This window comes from Triturus cristatus, chromosome 5_2 (assembly GCF_964204655.1).
Source record: "Triturus cristatus chromosome 5_2, aTriCri1.1, whole genome shotgun sequence".
Lineage (NCBI taxonomy): Eukaryota > Metazoa > Chordata > Amphibia > Caudata > Salamandridae > Triturus > Triturus cristatus.
The window spans coordinates 332,387,240-332,408,996 of record NC_140588.1 but is presented as its reverse complement, the minus strand read 5'-3'; the positions used below and the strand labels follow the sequence as shown (position 1 = coordinate 332,408,996).

At 48.4% G+C, this 21,757-nt stretch overlaps 1 protein-coding gene across 1 annotated transcript in view; it reads left to right on the top strand.

Annotated features, from left to right (window-relative positions):
* The window catches only part of LOC146822940 (putative thiopurine S-methyltransferase), a 251,273-nt gene that overhangs the window by 14,528 nt on the left and 214,988 nt on the right, over positions 1 to 21,757 (top strand). The window contains exon 2 of the mRNA XM_085607092.1: positions 12,461 to 12,553. Within this exon, the coding sequence (XP_085463218.1) occupies positions 12,461 to 12,553 (93 nt within the window). The remainder of the gene's footprint in view (positions 1 to 12,460; positions 12,554 to 21,757) is intronic.

The window sequence follows — 21,757 nt, the reverse complement described above, 5'->3', positions numbered from 1 at the left end:
TGGAAAAGCAGAAGGGCTGTTTGTAAGGTTGCAGGTGGATTTCATACAATTACCACCCTGCAGGGGATTGAAGTATGTTCTTGTTATTGTTTGTTTCTTTTCCCGGTGGGTGGAGGCATACCCAACTAGGAGGAATGACAGTTGCCAAACTGCTGTTAAGGGAGCTAATTCCACGGTTTGGTTTTCCAGTAACTTTGGAATCTAATAGAGGATCTCATTTTAATAATGAAATAATTTGATTAATTTGTGAAGGATTTAAAATTGAGCAAAAACTGCACTGTGCTTATCGCCCAGAGGCTTCTGGAGTGGTGGAACAAATGAATGGCACAATCAAAACAAGACTGGCAAAGTGTGTGCATCCACTTCACTGGAACGGCCAGATGCATTACCTCTTGTTCTGATGGGACTCAGAAGTATTCCTGACAGAAACACAGGATTGAGTCCCCATGAAATTCTCATGGGAAGAGCAATGAGACAAGCATTTATACCTGGACACAAACTGTTGAATATAACTGATGATCTGGTATTAAACTATTGTAAAGGATTGGCTGACCTAGTGCGTTCTGTCTCTCATCAGGTCGGAGAAGACGCAGTTGCCAGGCAGCCGAATCAAGCACATGATCTGAATCCCGGAGACTGGGTGGTGGTGAAGAATCACACCTGTGAGTCTTGCCTAGCACCCAGGTGGGATATGCTGCATCAGGTTATACTGGTCACAACAACAGCAGTTAAATGTGCAGGTATGCCTAACTGAATTCATGCCAGTCATACCGACCTCAACTAACTCCTGCAGTTGAGGCCACTGAAGTTTGAACAGCTGAAGGATCTAGAATAACAGATCCTGAAGTAGTTGATCAGGAACAACCGAGCACAAGTCAGGAAGACTGGATACCAGTGGTTGACATACCTGAAGTGATTATTAAAACAAGAAGCAGAACAAAACTAGAGAGGCAGGAAACTAGTGAGGATCAGACAGGGGTAGAAGAACAAGCTCAGGAAAGAGTGAATGAAACTGTTGGAGACCCTAAGCAGGACCAGACAAGGAGAGAAAAATATACTCAGGCAGAGGTGAATCAAAACATACACAAATCTGAGGAGGGACGGTCAGGATTAGAAGAACACGTTCAGGCTGCAGAAACACAAAGTGCAGTAAGACCTAAGCAGGACCAGTTAGGATCAGAAGAACAAGTTCAGGAAAAAGAACAAGTCGAAATTAGACCTGAACAGGACCAGACAGAGGAAGAAGAACACGTTCAGGCAGATGATGTCACAAAAATAAGCTCTGAACAAGGACAGATAGAGAGGGACTCCGAAGATGAAGATAATCAAATTGCGCCACAACATAATGAAAATAAAAGAATACTTGAAAGAGACGAAGAAAGTGAAGGTGCAGTACAAGCCAAAAAGGTCAGAAAAGGTGATAATTGGCAGGTGGTGTTAAAAGATTAAAATATCACTTAAAGACAATAAGTGAAGAACCTGAACAAGTAAATGAAATCTCTATTCAGTCTGGGGAATTGATTGCAAAACCCCGGCGAAGGAGTCAAAGACTGCAAATTTTGAACAATAAGTTCAAAGGTCCCGAATGGACCTATGTGATTCTTGAAGATTTTGAAAATCTAGATTTGAATGAAGAAAGTGAAGAAGAATTAATTATTGAACAGATTTATGAAGGAGAAGTGAGACCTCCTTGAAGATCAAATAAACAAAAGTCATAAAATAGAGCAAAGAAAAGAAGAGAAATCTTCTTAAACTAAAATGGCTTATGATAGGGTTACTGGAAGACCAAAACAAAATGGTATAAAGGAATGTTGTAGAATATGTATATGTAGCATCATTTTAGTACTCATATTTTGGTTAATATTAACAATAGCCATCCTTTATTTATTTTTTAAAATTTTGTTTATTCAGGTTAGCAAAGCAATATAGCCATCCTTTATTTGATGGTATCAGAAAAGAAAAATAACACAGACACTAGTGGAAAGGTAGCTAACATAAAAGGAAATAGAATAGAATCAGAAGCACCAGATGAGATAGACTTACATCACACTGTGACAAATAATGACACTGCTTTAAATGTATTCACAAAATTATTAGTTAAGTATGTAGACACTATGGAGGTTAGTGATTGTTAAGTATGTAGGAAATTACCAGCATCAGTAGCAGAAGGTGTCACATATCACCATTTACCGTTAACATATGGTATTTCATGTAGTATTTTATCAAGCTTATTTTATAGGACAGGAAAGTTACAGTATTACTATTCTAATGTAGATGTTATTTTTTCAGAGGTTCCTATTCGTGCGAGTATGAATCCAGTTCTTAGTACTAAAGATGCACAGTTTATGGGTGAATATTTCTTAACTATGAAGACAATAGATATAGCAGAAGCACACAAAAACAACCTAACATGTTCATTATACGAAGAAGAAAAGATATTTTTGAATTTAGTGGAGGAAAGGAGACAGGACTTCCAAAGAAAGGCTTCTGAAAAGAAACCTGAGATTCCTCAATAGGCTGAGAAAGAGGAAATTTATACGGCTGGCAGGACTCATGCTGCAATGTCCCTAGATTTTGAGAAGAAAGGGAAGATCTCCCTCCGTAGATTAAAGACTGACTATAACAAAGTATTTATTGGTTCCAGTGAATGTGAACATAACTTTTTGGTAATCTGAGGATGGGGACTAAAAGGGGGAACAGATCCAGCATTTCCTGGAGTCTATTATGTGTGTGGGAATAAAGCTTATTTTAGGCTGCCTGCACGATGCTATGGGAGTTGCTATTTTGGAATAGTATTCCCTAAAGTCTATCATGTAAAAAGAATCACTGGAAGCAATGAAAACACAGACAAACTAACCCGTAGGAAAAGAGCTAGTTTTTCAGAAATAGTAGGCGATATATTTAGTGCATTGATACCTTCAGTGGGAGTCATTCTGAATTCACGTAAGATTTGTCAATTGTCTACAGTAGTTGATCGTCTATCGACTGATACTGCTGGATCAATACCGAAACGATTTGCAATTAGATCAATGGTTTTGCAAAATCAACTTTCTCTTGATATATTGTTGGCAAAAGAGGGCGGAGTCTGTAAAATGCTGAAAGCGCGACATTGTTGCACTTATATTCCAGATAAAAGTGTAGAAATTGGAGGATATATTGAGAATATTTCGAAACTAGAAGAAGATTTGAAACCACTGGAAGTTGACAGTGTATGGAAGATATTAACGAATAGTATTACCTCAATAGGGACTTGGTTTACTAATATAGGCCAAATAATACTACCTATACCTGGAATAATAATATTAGTCTTAGCAATAATGACATGGTGCAAATTTTGTAGAAAGAGAAAGAGATATGAAGTAAATGAAAAAGGAAAGAAAAGAAAGTATGAAGAAATTCAGCTGTAAGAAGTGAAAGGTGAACTATACAAGAAAATGAAAAATGTTAAAAATAAAAATGAAGAAGGAAATGAAAAGACTGGCAAGGGAATTGAGATATGCTAAAGTTGGCATCTGGTTTGGTGATGAGAAATTTTGTGATGGCACAAATGCCATCAGAGAGGGGATCGATGGAGCAAGGGCTGGTATAAAAGAGACTTGCTCGGATGCAATCCTCTCATATAACTCATAACACTGTATTAATAAAGTATTGTGTAAATTAACATGCACCTCATTACATTTTTAGCAAGATGAAGCTTGCATATGTGTTTTACTAACAAATCACCCGAGTGAGACTTAAAATGGCTGCTAACGAGGGGAACTGTACTGCGCATGCGTCAACTGCATCTACGCAGTATGACGGTCTTTCGCGTGGAGGGAATTTTCTGCAGCTGCGCATAAGCATCTAATATGGCCGCTTGAAAGCTCACATGCTAAGCATCTGCCTTGCTGAAACTAAAACATGCTATGTACTAAATGCTAATGCGGGGAGAGTTATTATAAATAAATGGGGTTAGAGGAGAGATAGGTGGTACACAGTGAAATCAATTTATTTTGAATTTAATATGTTTTCTTTTGATCTCTCTACTAGTTCGTATTTGGGCCTCCGAGCAATGCTAATGGTTGTACAGCACGTGACTCCTCACGCAGGCGCAGGAATAACAAGCCGTGATGCAGTGCTTGAAGCTCGTCCAAGGCCATCATTGCAACATGGCCTGGGAACCTGATGGACATCCTGAAAAGCTGAATGAAGACGGCCATCAAATGTATACATTTGTCTGATAAAAATGTGAATACAGGTGGGAAATAAAGCTTGGGAATAAGAATTAAGGGGCGGAAACATTAAACAAATAATCAAAGAAAATTATTAAAACTTAGCATGGTGTGATGATCATCCTCCCCTTGCCTGTCCAATCAGAATTAGGGCTTCTATGAAACTGAAACATTAAGGAGTGGTACATGCCAATAGAAAGGTATAATTGAGGTACAATGGTAGTGGTGGTTTTGACAGTCGCACATCAAAATCTAAACATTTCTCAAGTTAAGAATTAACCTATAAATTGACGGTGCCCATCGGGGTTAAAAAGACATCCCACTACCAAAGATGTAGAATGAACAGGGCCTTCGGAAGGAGAGCCTGTTGCCAAATAAGTTTTAATTATTTATTTATTAAATAATTAAAACATATAATTGAGGTAGTTTAGTTAGTTAGATTAGCTTGTGTTGCCGAGATGCTGAGAGATCGGGATGCTGTCCGAGAGCCGAATAAATGCTGAAGAATCGATTTCCCGACTTAGAATTTGAGCCACATAATAAAAGAAGATCGCGGAAGAATCGAGGTGGAAGATAGTGTCAGAGAGGGGTGTGACGCAGTGTTGGACCCGGCCCTTCTGGCAGGTTCACCCCCAAAACTTTTTGCTTTTTATGGGTGACTTGGTGTAATGGTTTTTGGTTTCTGCGCACTTTACCGCTGTGTCCCAGGGTAAAGTGCGTGCGTGTGTTGAGGTTGGCCTGCCCTCCCATAGGAATGCATGGGGGAATGTATGTGTCCTGGTAGTTCCTGATGCGTGGGGTGTGCAGGCCCGAGTTTGGTATGTGCGGACTCGTGTGATTGAATGCTACGCGATGATGTGTGCGGCGTGCATGTACCTAGTGTGGAAGTGCCACTTCTAGAAGTGGGCACTTCGGTGTGCAGTATGAAATGTGTGGCTTGTCTGGTGATTGGCTGGTGGAGGTCACGTGACGGGTTAGGGAAATCCCCAGAGTCAGGAGGAGTACACCCGGGTCCTGAATAGGACAGGGCTTTCCCCACACAATGCTGGCACCGGCCCCTGTGGTGCGTCTGATGACCCTAGCCCTGCCAGTGAATAGGGAGAGGGGCTGAGCAAAACAAAGTGCTCAGGAACCTGTTGTAACTGGTTCGCCCCTTCCCTGCACCTTCAGACAAAGACTTTTACTGTATAAAAAGGGGCTGTGTCCCCTTACAATGGGTTCTCTTGCAGGATCCACTTGAGGGGGGGCCTGCTGCTGCTGGGCGCCAGGAGAGACCGCCACTGGGGACTGCCTCCCTGCTGGAGGGCCCTGTGAGCTGGCTCTGGGCCCAGTCTTTGCCCCCCTGCTCTTTGAAAGACTTTTTTTTGCTGGACTTGGTATCCCTAAGCGCCTGGGAGCGCTTGTATTTACTTGTAGCGCCTGGGAGCGCTTTTTGGGCTTTATAGCGCTGGGAGCGCTGTTTGGCTTTGTAGCGCTGTGAGCGCTTTGATTCTGCTTGCGGGTGCCCACCCCGCTTATTTGAGTACTCTTACGGCGGGTGCCCACCCCGCCGTACATCGCACCTATCGAGGGAGCTCACCCCTCTTATCGCCGGGAAGATCACCGCTGCAGCCCGGGCCGAAGCCCCGGAAGTCAGGCAGCGCTGACTAGGACGTGGGCGGGGCCTCAGGCGGAAGGAGAGGCGGCGCAACAAGGAAGTGACCGGGGCTCCCGTGAGCGGAGGGAGCCCCGCGTGGTTGCAGCCCAGGAGGAGTATCGAGGCATCCAGGCGGGAGCCCACCCCGCGCTGGATCCGGACGAGAGTGGTGCCGGAGAAGGAGGAAGGCCCCGAGGAGGATCCGCCCCGCGCTGGAGAGTCCCGGTGAGTGGGGGCCGCCTGGGGATAGAGCTCCTGAGCTCCAACGGGGCCCGCATTATTTTCCTTGAGCGCTGGTGCGCTCCAACGGGCCCACAGTGTGTCTAGAGCTCCGCGGGGCTCCAACGTGGTGTCAGTGTCCTCGAGCCCCGTAAGGGACTCCAACGAGGGGGGGCATTTCTTGAGGGACAGAGCGCGAATACGCTCCGACGGTCCGGGGGCACTTCTTCAGCGATCGAGTGGCCCCAGATGGCAGCGGGCCACTCCCCCCTTGCCCACAGTAACGTTTAGGGCCCTGAAAGGCTCTAGGGGGCATTCTTTTGGCAGGGCCCAGAGAGGCTCCACGAGTGACGGCGATTGGTGTTCCAAGGGCACAGTGGTGCCCACACTCAGGTCTACAGCTGCCCAGCACTTAGTGGGCAGCTGCAACGTTTAGGTTGGGATCCTTACGCTTTTGGCTTGCGCAGCTGGCGCAGCCTTACTGGGACAGGGCGCCCTAGCTTGGACAAGGCCAGTTGGCCTAGGGACTGCCACAAGTGGTGGCTCATGAGAGTTTCTCGCTAATGTTCTTTCCTAGCACCGCTGAATGTAGTTTCTGCATCATGTGTTTTCTTTCAGAACACCGCTGAATGTTTTATGCATCATGTGTTTACCTGCCCGGCACCTCTGAATGAGTTTATGCATCATGTGTAATGTGTGTTTTCCCCTACAGGTATTGTGATACTTAGGTGGTTGTGTTCCCCTGGTACCGGTGGTACTAGGGAGGTTCTGAGTCCCTGCGTGATAGTCTCCTAAGGTGGTTAGGGTTGCGTAGGTGATACGTTCTTGTTACCAGTAGTTACTGGTTGTGTGCAATATATGTTATTCTTGTGCTACAGTAATTTTATATTTGGTGCTAAGTGCTAAATATCTAACAGTGCTAATTCTTGACAGTGGTCCCTGTGGCCCTGTCCCCTGTACAAATAATCCCTTGTAAATTCTGCCCGTGCCTGTTGGCACATTGTAAAGTGTGTGTTTTTATCTAATGTGTTTTACTATAATACAAAGGCTATTTTTATAGAATACCTTGTGTGGAGTTTCCTTTGTGGTGGGCCTTGGGTGTTGTTGCTGGGTGCGCGCGCAAACGCTTTACACATTGCCTCAGAGATAAGCCTGACTGCTCGTGCCAAGCTACCAAGGGGGTGAGCAGGGGTTGTCTTTGGCGTGTAACTTCCTTGCCCTGACTAGAGTGGTGGTGTCTGCCTGGCTTTGGCGCAAGCCCTAGCCAACCAGAAATCGCCAGTTCTAACATTGGTGATCAGCGGTGGGATTTGGACTTGCGTTTGCGCTGTACCGCAGCAGCAACTGGCTGCACTACAAAACTCTGCATTAGATAATCACATTTTGGGGATTATTGTTTTTTTTTGAAGTTCCATTGTTTCTTCTCATAAAGGTGTCCTTTGTGAATTATGTACCCCTGTGCTAGCTCAGACACTCAGGTTCCTTGTGTTAAACTCTTCTCAGGAACGTCCGCCAAAATGGAGCCTGCTTTTAATTTCTGTGGTCTGTTTAGATACAGTAGGTTGGAGTTGGTAAGGTTCTGTGAAGAGAGAGACATAGAGGTGGGTGAGTCAGATACCCAGTCCAAACTGAGGGACAACCTGATCCTATGGCAAAAGGATGAGTGGGAGCGAGAGCGCAGCGAGGAAGATAGGGCCCGGGCCGCACGCCGAGAGGGTAGTGGGTCTGTGGGGAGCCCTGAAGATTCAGAAGAGAAGGAAGGTTACCTGACAGGGACGCCAGTAGAAAGTGAAGGCCCCATAGATAGGGAGTCCCTTGCTGGGTCCAGTGTCAGGAGCAGCACCCCATCCCTTTCCCTGTCCCCAGAGGAGTGGATAGATAGGAGGGAAGAGAGGGAGCATCAGCTGGCCATGGAGAAGCTCAGGTTAGAGCATGCCAGGGCGATGGCGCAGCTGGGGGTGGAGGAGAAGAAGTTTGAGACCGAGAGGGTCTTAGCGGAGGAGAGGATGGCGGAGGCTGAGAGGGCCTTCGCCAGGGAGAAATTCGCTCTAGGGGGTAAATTGTCCCCTGAGCGCATTGGTTTTCTGGATTCCCCAGGGAAGGTGGAGTCCAGTGGTGGCAGCGAGAGAGAGCCCAGTGCAGAGAGTCCCATTCCCACTTCCCAGAGTATGGTACCTGTTTTCCAAGAGGAGGAATGTAGGTTGAAATTCAGGGGCAGTAAGAAACTGCCTCACCAGTCTTGGGGCACGTTTGTGGGTGAATGTGAGGATGCACTGGATGATTGGTTAAGGGTAAACACGAAACGGGCTTTTGACGGACTGTATGCTCTGGTTATCAAAGAGCAGCTGCTCGGTAGTTGTTATCCCGGGTTGCGCCAACACCTGTTGAGGTATGGCTCTTTTTGCCCATGGGAGCTGGCAGAGGAAGCAGACCGTTGGGAGGGTGCCCAAGGTTCTGATGAGGTATGGGAGAGTGCTTCCAATAGCAGTGGCTCAGGGATCTTCCCGTCTTGGATGGGGGTAGAGGTTCAGAGTAGCCCAGCTAGGTCCCAGAGTAATGAGAGGGGTGTAGGGGCTCACGGCCTATCTCAGCGGAGTAGGAGCGAGTGGGTGACTTTGAGTCCCCAGAGGCCCGAAACCCAGTCTCAGAACCTGGATGGTTTCTTAAGGGAACACCAGGTTGGGGGCCTAGGCTGTCCTGTTAGGTCACTTGAGGAAGCTCGCCTAGGGTATGGAGAACCTGGAGTCTCTGTAAATGGAGCTCCAGTGGTTCTGGTGTCAGGCAGTACCGCTCCGGTAGGGAGGGTACAGAAGTCCGGCGAGAGGAGTGGCATGGGGCTGTGTTCCCCGGTGGAGGAGCCAGTGGGTCAGGGACCAGCCGGTAGGGCTGAGTCTCCTAGAAGTGACCATGGCGACCACACGTCTGTCCTGGGGGATCTTTGCGCACTGTCAGGTGGACAGGGGACGGGAGATCTGCGCCAGGCAGACTGTCATGCAACATCTGAGGCATATGTTACTCTTGGGGGGATACTGTGTGAGTCCCCAGAAGTCCTGGAGTGCCAGGCAAGTATTCCACCGAAGGTTCTAGACCAGAGGTTGGGAGACCAGTTCTCAGGGAGAGGTCCTGAGCTGGTGGGAAAGTTGATTTCTGAGGGTGCCTCTCAGAGGAGGAGAGGACGGAACCCTAGAAGGAGAGGTAGGGGGAGGAGAGCCTCACCCGTGACTGTTGGTCAGTTTGAGGGTACAGACCTTGGGCTGGAAGATCAGTGGATGTTTAGAACAGCCCTGATGAGGGGAAGAGTGGAAAATGGTCACTATGTGCCAGGGGTTACTACCCCCCACTCTGTGGTTAGGCAAGGACCAGTGGCGCCTAGATGGCCTAGGGCCTGGTCCTGGCCGCGGACAACTGAGGAGTACCAGTGGGGTAGCCCAGTTGGTCCGCCGAGTTCTTTTAGAAAGAATTCCATGGGTTCAGAGTGGCGTAAAACCGGAGAGTGTCCCTGCCGTTGCGGGCCTGCGTCCGTGTTTTGTCGCCCAAAGCAGGGAAGACCTTCACGGTGGTGATTGGTCTACCCTGCGTTTTGGCTGGAAGGGGGTTGTGTTGGACCCGGCCCTTCTGGCAGGTTCACCCCCGAAACTTTTTGCTTTTTATGGGTGACTTGGTGTAATGGTTTTTGGTTTCTGCGCACTTTACCGCTGTGTCCCAGGGTAAAGTGCGTGCGTGTGTTGAGGTTGGCCTGCCCTCCCATAGGAATGCATGGGGGAATGTATGTGTCCTGGTAGTTCCTGATGCGTGGGGTGTGCAGGCCCGAGTTTGGTATGTGCGGACTCGTGTGATTGAATGCTGCGCGATGATGTGTGCGGCGTGCATGTACCTAGTGTGGAAGTGCCACTTCTAGAAGTGGGCACTTCGGTGTGCAGTATGAAATGTGTGGCTTGTCTGGTGATTGGCTGGTGGAGGTCACGTGACGGGTTAGGGAAATCCCCAGAGTCAGGAGGAGTACACCCGGGTCCTGAATAGGACAGGGCTTTCCCCACACAATGCTGGCGCCGGCCCCTGTGGTGCGTCTGATGACCCTAGCCCTGCCAGTGAATAGGGAGAGGGGCTGAGCAAAACAAAGTGCTCAGGAACCTGTTGTAACTGGTTCGCCCCTTCCCTGCACCTTCAGACAAAGACTTTTACTGTATAAAAAGGGGCTGTGTCCCCATACAATGGGTTCTCTTGCAGGATCCACTTGAGGGGGGGCCTGCTGCTGCTGGGCGCCAGGAGAGAACGCCACTGGGGACTGCCTCACTGCTGGAGGGCCCTGTGAGCTGGCTCTGGGCCCAATCTTTGCCCCCCTGCTCTTTGAAAGACTTTTTTTTGCTGGACTTGGTATCCCTAAGCGCCTGGGAGCGCTTGTATTTACTTGTAGCGCCTGGGAGCGCTTTTTGGGCTTTATAGCGCTGGGAGCGCTGTTTGGCTTTGTAGCGCTGTGAGCGCTTTGATTCTGCTTGCGGGTGCCCACCCCGCTTATTTGAGTACTCTTCCGGCGGGTGCCCACCCCGCCGTACATCGCACCTATCGAGGGAGCTCACCCCTCTTATCGCCGGGAAGATCACCGCTGCAGCCCGGGCCGAAGCCCCGGAAGTCAGGCAGCGCTGACTAGGACGTGGGCGGGGCCTCAGGCGGAAGGAGAGGCGGCGCAACAAGGAAGGGACCGGGGCTCCCGTGAGCGGAGGGAGCCCCGCGTGGTTGCAGCCCAGGAGGAGTATCGAGGCATCCAGGCGGGAGCCCACCCCGCGCTGGATCCGGACGAGAGTGGTGCCGGAGAAGGAGGAAGGCCCCGAGGAGGATCCGCCCCGCGCTGGAGAGTCCCGGTGAGTGGGGGCCGCCTGGAGATAGAGCTCCTGAGCTCCAACGGGGCCCGCATTATTTTCCTTGAGCGCTGGTGCGCTCCAACGGGCCCACAGTGTGTCTAGAGCTCCGCGGGGCTCCAACGTGGTGTCAGTGTCCTCGAGCCCCGTAAGGGACTCCAACGAGGGGGGGCATTTCTTGAGGGACAGAGCGCGAATACGCTCCGACGGTCCGGGGGCACTTCTTCAGCGATCGAGTGGCCCCAGATGGCAGCGGGCCACTCCCCCCTTGCCCACAGTAACGTTTAGGGCCCTGAAAGGCTCTAGGGGGCATTCTTTTGGCAGGGCCCAGAGAGGCTCCACGAGTGACGGCGATTGGTGTTCCAAGGGCACAGTGGTGCCCACACTCAGGTCTACAGCTGCCCAGCACTTAGTGGGCAGCTGCAACGTTTAGGTTGGGATCCTTACGCTTTTGGCTTGCGCAGCTGGCGCAGCCTTACTGGGACAGGGCACCCTAGCTTGGACAAGGCCAGTTGGCCTAGGGACTGCCACAGGTGGTGGCTCATGAGAGTTTCTCGCTAATGTTCTTTCCTAGCACCTCTGAATGTTTTATGCATCATGTGTTTCCTCTTATGACACCGCTGAATGTAGTTTCTGCATCATGTGTTTTCTTTCAGAACACCGCTGAATGTTTTATGCATCATGTGTTTACCTGCCCGGCACCTCTGAATGAGTTTATGCGTCATGTGCCATGTTCTGCACCTCTGAATGTTTTATGCATCATGTGTAATGTGTGTTTTCCCCTACAGGTATTGTGATACTTAGGTGGTTGTGTTCCCCTGGTACCGGTGGTACTAGGGAGGTTCTGAGTCCCTGCGTGATAGTCTCCTAAGGTGGTTAGGGTTGCGTAGGTGATACGTTCTTGTTACCAGTAGTTACTGGTTGTGTGCAATATATGTTATTCTTGTGGGAATTCGTAAATTTAGGGAGTATCAGTCAATTAACAATCACGATATCTCAAAAGTAGTGCTTAGAACCGTGCCTGACTCCTTTTTATAACGCTAATTTCTCACAAACTATCAAACTGATTTAAGCCAAATCAGCAAATGCACACCTCTATGTAAAGTTGCAGTTTAAAGGCAATTTTGGAGCAGTTCTGTTCATCGGTTTTTGCTGCAGTTCAAAGCAGTTTCCTGTGGAAGTTAAAATGGAAAATGCTCATTTTCTAAGACCAGGCTCCCTCCCCGTCACTTTTATTTTTTACATCCCTGAAGGTATCTACACAAACCTTGACATGCCAAACTTTGCCATTTTCGTTATTTGATTGGAATGTTTTGTGCAGATTCGTTAAATTTGGCCAAAGTTACAAGCATATCAGAGCTCGTCATTTCAATGAAAACTCTTTAACTAAAGAGTCTCTGTCACCGACTTTGTAGCATTTTTGTGGAAGTAACTAATATGTAGGGAATTGTAATAATTCTCCTTACAATAAAGTATCACATTTTGGCACATTATATCAGCATACTTTATTTCATAGTCCTCTTTTTTTTTCTTCACAGATTATTACAGGCACATCTGAATTCTCTACTGAACAATAGAACTGGACTCAGGATATTCTTCCCACTGTGTGGCAAAGCTGTTGACATGAAGTGGTAATAAAATATCATCTATTTTCGCATACTCTTAATAATCTGTGCTCCCTCTTCCGCTTGAATTATCATTATTGTTTGATTTAGGTTTCTTCTAACAGCATGAACCAAAATATGGCGTCAAATATCTACTGTAATTTTAAGATCTGAATAAATATGTGTGTTAGAAATGGGGTATCTCTAGTTGGCAGAGGTGGGTACCTTTGTCCAAGTAGGGACCGTTCTTCCTAGTCACGATAAGGGAGTTACACTCCTGAAATAACCCCTACTCACCCCCTTGCTAGCTTTGCACGAGCAGTCAGGCTTATCTCAGAGGCAGTGTGTAAAGCATTTGCACATAACCAACAGTAATGTAGTGAAAACACTATAAACGGACACCACACCAGTTTTAGAGAAATATCCAATACTTTATATACTTAAAACAAGACCAATACGATAAAAATCCACAATACAGTACTTAAAAAGGTATACTTTGCAAGAATATTTGAAAGATACAGTTCCTTGAAGTTGGTAGCTCCATCCGGGGCTACTACGGCATCGTGAACAACAAATCCAAACAGTTCTGTCTAACCGCGGCATCGCGGGCCAGCTACGGTGTTTGGAAGACCCGCAAAAAGTACCTTTAGGAAATGTAGGGCATCGGCGACCACTCGTTGACCTCCATTGAGCCAGCATCAGTTCCGGAAGTCAGTGCAGGAGTCGTCGGGCCCTTGCAGTCACACGCGTTGCAGATTGAACTTCTCGCGGTTGAAGTCGGGATCGCTGGCGTTGGCAGGCGTCGGGTGCTGCGGTGCAAAGGGCAGCGGTGCGGCGTGCGGTGTCCTCAGGTCACCGTGCAGGCAGTGGCTTGGTGACGGTCATCCAGCGGTGCTGATGAGACCAGGGCTGCGGTGCAAAGCGATGCAGTGCTCATCAGGGTGCTGGCAGGTCACGGTGCAAGCAGTGGCGTCGTCATTGCTGAAGCGCTGTCGTCGGCTGACGAACTAGAGTCGATGGTGCCGGTGTCGTTAGGCCAAGGTTGTGGTGCGGGAAGAGGACGGTGCGTCGTGTAACTTACGAGTGGTGCCCTCGAACCACTGTGCAAGCAGCGATGTCGGCGTGGAGCGGTGTTGTCGGGGATACCGAGGTAGCATCGTAAAGCGAGGCAGTGCGAAGTGCGGTGCCCACAGGTCACGGTGCAATCAGCGGCTCAGTGGTGGCATCGTCGGTGAGACCAGGGTTGCGGTGCGGCATGCGGCGGTGCCCTCTGCGGTGCCTTCAGGACATGGAGTCGGAAGCGGCGTCGTAGACGGCGTCAGGTTGCTTTTTCTTCTGTTGCAGCACAAAACACACAGTCTCCAGTGCTGATGGCAGAAGAACTTGGGGCCATATTATCAAGGACAGCGTTAAAATTATCGCCGGTTTAGCAGCAGAAAACTGCCGCTACAGCGGCGATAATGGGCTTGATAATATGCCCTGGAGAATTCCAATAGAAGCCCATTTTCACACCAGAACATGGACTTCTATTGGAATTCTCAAGGGCATATTATCAAGCCCACTATCGCCTCTTTAGCGGCAGTTTTCTGCCGCTAAACTGGCGATAATTTTTAACGCCGGCCTTGATAATATGCCCCTTGAAGTCTTTGTTGTTCCTGAGACTTCTTGAACAGGGAGCTAGCTCTACCTCAAGCCGTTGGAGAAACTCAATAAAGAAGTTGCAGAAAGTTCAGTCCAGTCCTTTCTCTGCCCAAGACAGAAGTGACCACTGCAGGCCAACACAGCAAAGCACTCAGCCAAGTGGTAGTTCCTCCTGAAAGCTCCTCCTGCTCTTCTTCTTGGCAGTCTTCTTGGTCCAAAAGAGTTCAAAAGTTCTGGGGTCTGGGCCCCAGTATTTATACCCCAAATTGCTTTGTTCTCTCAGGCAGAGAGTGTCTGTGCTCAGTCCAAACCAGTTATTTTCCTCTGTGGCCCAGATTCCTGGCAGGAGGTGGAGACAGCATTGTGGAAGGCAGACCAGACCCATTCAGGTGAAAGGACATCTCCTCCCCCTAATCTAAATGCATCTCATGTCTATTCAGCCCAGCCCTGACTCATCCAGACTCTCTGGAGCCACTGCACATCCCCAGCCCCTGTCACTCCAAAGCCAGACAGTCAATCCACAAACCCAGCAGAGGCACACAGATGGCTAAGCAAGAAAATACCTACTTTCTGAAAGTGGTATTTTCAAACACAGAACATAAAAATCATCTTTACTAAGAAAAATGCAATTTTACTTTCTGAGCGCAGGCATACTAAACTCCATTTCCCTATCTTGTCCCAATGGGAATGTTATAAGCAAAACTCTTATTCCTTCCTATGGGACAGATTTCCTTTGTTGTGGTGAAAAACAAAATACACTGTAATTCACCACCAGGACATGTCACCCACACTAGTACATGTCCTACCATTAACATACACAGCACCCTGCCCACAGGGGTACCATGGGCCTACCTTAGGTGTGACTAATATGTAAGAAAAGGGAAGGGTATGGCCTGGCAAGTGGGTGCACTCACCAAGTCGACATGGCATTTTACTAGATTGCACACATATACTGCAGTGGCAGATCTGAGTTACATTTACAGGCTGCTTATGTAGGTCGAACATTCAGTGCTGCAGGCCCACTAGCAGAATTTGATTTACAGGCCCTGGGCACACACAGTGCACGGTACTAGGGACTGACTAGTAAATTAAATATGCCAATAATCGAAACACCAATCCATAATAACAATTTACAACAGGAGCACTTGCACTTTAACACTGAACAGCAGTGAGAAAGTGCACAGAGACACTAAACCTGCAAAACAGAGTCAAAACCAGGAGGTCAGAAAGCAAAAAGACAGTGGAAACATGCCAAAAGATGCCAAGTCTAACAATGAGGGACAAAGAAATCATCTATATGGTTTATTTGGAGATTTGAAGTAAGTTAGGCTTATGTTCAAATCCACATTAGACCAGCTGTTGACTATGTGTAAAGATTAATTTACAAATAATGCTAGGTGAATTGATGTCTCTTCCGGGCTTCCCACCTACTGTAGATAACTTTCCAATGAAGTATGCAAGAGAACTGTAGTGGATGACCTCCACAAATTAATTTATGTATGTTCTAAGTATTCTGAAAATATGTTCTCATCACCCTTCGCACTAAGTGTCAGTGGTACACAGTCAGTGATCTAAATACTTGTGACCCTGGTTGCCACTGTCGTAGCAAAGCAGCGTTGACACTTTGTTTTTTTACCCATTATGTTGATGGTATTCCTGTTCCAGAGCTCTATATTTCATTTTTTTTTTAAACAAATGTTATTGACTTTTAGACTTACCGTACCGGAGACTTGAGCAACATGAGACAACACATTATTGATAAAGCATACCAAGTACAGACTGTGAGTAAGTGGCTCTGTATATACTGTTCCCAAATAGGTACAGTGTGTACAGAGTCCACAGTCCCCAGAGGTTTGGCACAGGCTAAAGTTAGATATAACCTTACTCTCTTAAAGTGGTAGCTTGGTGGAGCAGTAAGGCAGTATCAGAGGACAGTGTAAAGCATTTGTTGTACACACTCAGTCAGCAAATGGTCTCACACACTCAACAACTGGCCTCTAGGCCAATGGATTATATATAAAAAATATATGGTTGTTTTATTTTAGAACCAACAATTGGTATTAAAATATACTTTCTCAGAATGAGATGCTTTGTTTAAATACTTTTGCAATATGCAATTGATTTTTGTAAATACTGGTTACAGGTTGTTGCAATTGGCAACACAATAATGCATTGAGCTCAATGGAAGTTTTAGGTTATTTGCAAAAGATTACTTTCAGGATTACTTTTCTAACTCCAGGACTGGATCCTAGATTCAGTCCTGGGACAGTTCTTAGAAACAAGTGCTAAGTCGACTTAGTTACTGGTGTGATTTTTAGGCAATATTTTGCTATTTTAAAAGCTGACAAGAAATTTCATAGAAAAACAGCCAATGATTCCCTATGGGAGAAAATTCAAGTTGCAGGTATACTATGTTGTTGTTACTTTTGTAATCCAGTACTGGGCTCCTAGACTCAGTACTGGGACCTCTATCCAAAACAGGTAAGTAATTACGTTTTCACTGTTGGTACGATTTTTAAAGAATATTTGTAGTTTGCAAAAATCAACACTTAAAAGAAATTTCACAGAAAAACAGTCAATGATTTCCTATGGAAGAAAATTGAGTTAATGGTAAGTACGGTTGTGAATATTTTTCAGGGTCAGTGCTGGGCACCAAGATCCAGCACTGGGATCTCTCCTAATAGCAGGTGAGTATTTTCATTTCGTTACTCGGTTGATTTTAGGTGAATATTTTAAGTTTTAGAAACTCCACACTTAGAAGAAATTTCAGAAGAAGCCAGTCAATGTTACCCCATGGAAGGAAATTGAGTTATCGGCTTTTGGGTAAGTACTCGACTGGCAGAGTTAGGGTTCTGGGCACAGACTCAGGGGTCTCCCAGGGTCAGATAGGTACAGTTGTTACACCCTCAGCGACACTGAGGCGGCCGGGTGCAGAGTGAGTTAGGCCCAATGTTATCCTATGAGAGGCAGGGGGGCCTTGGTTGGTGGCTGCTGACTAGCAGGCCACACGGCTGTGGGAGCTAGGCTCCTGGTCACTTGCTCAGGGCAAATGAGGAAGTAGGTAGGAGTAGAAGTTGCACTGCCAGGCCCACTCGTGCGGCTGGGTGCAGGGTGCTTTTGAGCCATCGGGCGCTCAATGGATTTCAATTGGAAAGCTCCTGGATGAACAAAGGTTGCAAGCTCGGGGACGAAGATTCTTCAGGTGCCACCACCACTTCGAGAGGTAAGTTGGATAGTTGGAGGATAGGTGGGTACTCAGGAGTTGGGCACAGGGGGCCGCAGGGCGCCGGGTGCAGGTGTGCCTTTTGGTGTCGGGAAATCTTACCCTCTGTTGATCACGGTCGGGGGGGGGGTACCTGGTTCTGAGGCTACAGGCGTCGTCAGGAGCATCGAGGTGAGTCCTTGGGTGCCAGATTCGGGGTCACAGTCGCCGGGGGGACGTCCTCGGGCTCTTTGTTCACTCCGGCACAGGCCAGGCTTGGCGGGTGCAAAGTGTGCAGTGTTCGCGGTTCCGGGCTGATGCCAGGGGTTAGAAGCTGGGTTTGAGTCCCAGGTGCTTAGAGTCAAAAGGTAGCCAGGTCCTCCGGGGTTTGTGAGGTTTCTGGCCACAAGAGGTGCCGGGATGTAGCAGGAGCAGGTTCGAGGGTCGACAGGCCGGTAGGGCTGGGGACAAAGCAGTTGGTGTCTTCCTCTTCTTAGCAGCTGCACGGCAGGTCTTCTTTCTTCTTCCTCTTCTTTGTTTTTTGGAATCTGGAATCTAAGGAAGGAAGGTTCAGGGTGCCCCTAAATACTAGATTTAGTGGTGTTACAGGTAGGTAAAGGGCAGGGACCAATAGGTCCCTGCCCTGGGGTGGGTACACCCCCTATCCTGCCACTTTCCTGTGGGAGGGGGGCAGTAGCCTCGTCCTGATTGGGCAGGGCCACCCACCTTCAAGATGGCGAGTGCCCGGAGATGTGCTTCACCTCGTCTCCCCCACCTGAGAGATGGGGTTGGCAGGCTGGCACATCCCCTGTCCTTATTTGAGGTTTCCGAACAGTCTTCCCGCCAGAGTGGGGGGGAGAACCGGTGGGGGCCAGTTTGCTGGGTACAGCAAGTGGCCTGGGGAAGCTCACAGTGGCGACATGCCTTTGAAGCTTCCCCCTGTCCATCCTGGGGAGGAGACCTAGCACCTCGCCCAGGATGTGCATTGTTGCAGGCCCAGGAGAGCAGGGGCTCTCCTACCCAGGGGTCCAGCAACATGTCTGCTGTGTGGCAGCCTAGGCAGCCTCCCAGACCAGACGTGGATTGTAGGTTAGGTTTCAGGGGGCATCTCTAAGATGCCCTCTGTGGTGCTTTGTACATTAAATCCCACACTGGCATCAGTGCGGGTTTAATCTGCTGAGAAGTTTGATACCAAACTTCTCAGTCTTCAGTGTTGCCATTATGGTGCTGTGGAGTTCGTGTTTGACGAGCTCTCAGCACTATGTAATCTTAAATGGCAGCACTGCACTTACAGTGCCCAGGAATGGACCTGGGTACTGTAGGGGCACAAGGCTCATGCTCCTGTGCCCGCACCACTGGCATAAAGCACCCAGCTAGAGGGGTGGCTGATGTATGCCAGGGCAGTGTAGGTGGTGGACATGGCACACAGGGATGTGTGCCATGTCGACTCTTTATTTTTGTCTTGTACCCAGACACTCAGCCTGCAAGGGCAGTGTGTGTGTGTGTGTTAGGGTATAGGGCCTCTAAGGGTGGCACAATGAGTGCTGCAGCCCTTAGAGGCCTTACCTGGTCACAAGGCCCTGGGTACCTAGGGTACCATTTACCAGGGGCTGACATGTGGCCAGGGTTTGCCAATTGGGGTTTGAGGTTTTTAGGGAAGGAACATAGGCCTTTGGCACCTGATTGGCAGGAGTCCAGGGCACACTCAGTCAAAGTACATTCAGCAATTCAGCAAAAAGTGGGGGCATACCATGCAAGAAAGATGGCACTTTCTCACCCCCCCCCCAAACGAAAGGTGATGAGACTAACCTTGCCCTATGGAGACTTCATTGTCTAAGTGGAAGAACCTGGAAAGTCCATCTGCATTGGCATGGGTAGTCCCTGGTCTGTGTTCCACTTCAAAGTCCATTCTCTGTAGGGAGATGGACCACCTTAGTAGTTTTGGATTTTCCCCTTTCATCTGCATTAGCCATCTGAGAGGTCTGTGGTCAGTTTGAACCAGGAAGCGAGTACCAAACAAGTATGGCCTCAACTTCTTTAGGGACCAAACCACAGCAAAGGCCTCCCTCTCAATGGCACTCCAACACTGCTCTCTGGGGAGTAGCCTCCTGCTTATAAAAGCAACAGGTTGGTCTTGGCCTTCATCTTTGGTTTGGGATAGGACCGCTCCTATCCCTAGCTCAGGGGCATCAGTCTGCACTATGAACTGCTTGGCATAATCTGGAGCTTTTAGAATTGGTGCTGAGCACATTGCTTCGTTCAGGGTGTCAAAAGCCTTTTGGCAACTATCTGTCCAGTTAACCTTCTTGGGCATCTTCTTGGAGGTGAATTCTGTGAGGGGAGTCACAATGGGCCCATATCCCTTCACAAACCTCCTATAGTACCCAGTCAAGCCAAGGAATGCCCTGACTTGGGTCTGGGTTGTTGGAGCTACCCAGTCCAGGATGGCCTGGATCTTGGGTTGTAAGGGTTGTACCTGGCCTCCACCTACAAGATGGCCCAAGTACACCACAGTGCCCTGCCCTATCTGACATTTGGATGCCTTGATAGTGAGACCTGCATTTAGCAGAGCCTCTAAAGCCTTCCCAAGGTGGATCAGGTGATCCTGCCAGGTGGAGCTAAAGACAGCAATATCATCAAGATAAGCTGCACTAAAGGACTCCAGCCAGGACATGGTTCACCAACCTCTGGAAGGTGGCAGGGGCATTCTTTAACCCAAAAGGCATCACAGTAAACTGGTAATGCCCATCAGGTGTGGAGAATGCTGTCCTTTCTTTTGCTCCTGGGGCCATGCCAATCTGCCAGTACCCTGCAGTTAAGTCAAATGTATTGAGGAATTGGGTTGACCCTAATTTATCTTTCAGCTCATCTGCTCTTGGAATAGGGTGAGAATCTGTCTTGGTGACAGAGATGAGACCTCTATAGTCCACACAGAACCTCATCTCTCTCTTTCCACCCTGTTGATGAGGTTTGGGGACCATAACCACTGGGCTAGCCCAGGGGCTCTCTGAGGGTTCAATGACCCCTAACTCCAGCATCTTAATGACCTCAGCCTTGATGCTTTCCTTGACTTGGTCTGACTGGTGATAGATCTTGTTCTTGACAGGTGCACTGTCACCAGTGTCCACATCATGGGTACACCAGTTTGTCTGACCAGACCAGGGGTCAGGGAAAAGAGGCTAGCATACTGTTGCAAGACTTGCTTGCAGTCAGTCTGCTGTTGGGCAGAGAGGGTGTCTGAAAAGACCACACCATCTACTGACCCATCTTGTGGGCTGTAGGAGAGGAGGTCAGGGAGAGGTTCACTCTCTGCTTCCTGTTCCTCATCAGTCACCTTCAGCATGGTGATGTCAGCCCTGTCATTGTAGAGCTTAAGGCGGTTCACATGGATAACCCTTTTGGGTGTCCTGCTAGTGCCCAGGTCAACTAAATAGGTGACCTCACTCTTTCTCTCTAGGATAGGGTAATGGCCACTCCATCTATCTTGGAGTGCCCTTGGTGCCACTGGCTCCAAAACCCACACTTGTTGCCCAGATTGAAATTCAACCGGTGCAGCTTTTTGGTCATACCAGTGCTTCTGAAGCTCTTGGCTGGTCTCAAGGTTCTTGGATGCTTTTTCCACGTACTCAGCCATTCTGGACCTTAGGCCAAGCACATAGTCCACTATGTCTTGTTTGGGCTCTTGAAGAGGCCTCTCCCAGCCCTCTTTTACAAGACAAAGTGGTCCCCTCACAGGATGACCAAACAGAAGTTCAAAGGGTGAGAAGCCTACTCCCTTCTGTGGTACTTCTCTGTAAGCGAAAAGCAGGCATGGTAACAGGACATCCCATCTCCTTTTGGGTTTCTCAGGGAGACCCATGATCATGCCTTTCAATGTCTTGTTGAATCTCTCAACAAGGCCATTGGTTTGTGGATGGTAGGGTGTTGTAAATCTTGTACTGCACTCCACACTCCTTCCACATGTGTGTCAGGTAAACAGACATGAAGTTGGAACCTCTGTCTGAAACCACCTCCTTAGGAAACCCTACCCTGGTGAAGACACCCAGGAGGGCCTTGGCTACTGCAGGGGCTGTAGTAGTCCTAAGTGGAATTGCTTCAGGGTACCTAGTAGCACGATCCACTACCACTAGAATACATTTGTTCCTTGAGGCTGTGGGAGGTTCAAGTGGACCCATAATGTCCACTCCTACCCTTTCAAAGGGCACCCCAACCACAGGTAGTGGGATTAGGGGGGCGTTTGGGTGGCCACCTGTCTTGCCACTGACTTGACAGGTAACACAGGAGCTAACAAACTCCTTCACCTTTTGGTGCATCTGGGGCCAGTAAAAGTGACTAACTAGCCTTTCCCAAGTTTTGGACTGCCCCAGATGTCCAGCTAGGGGGATGTC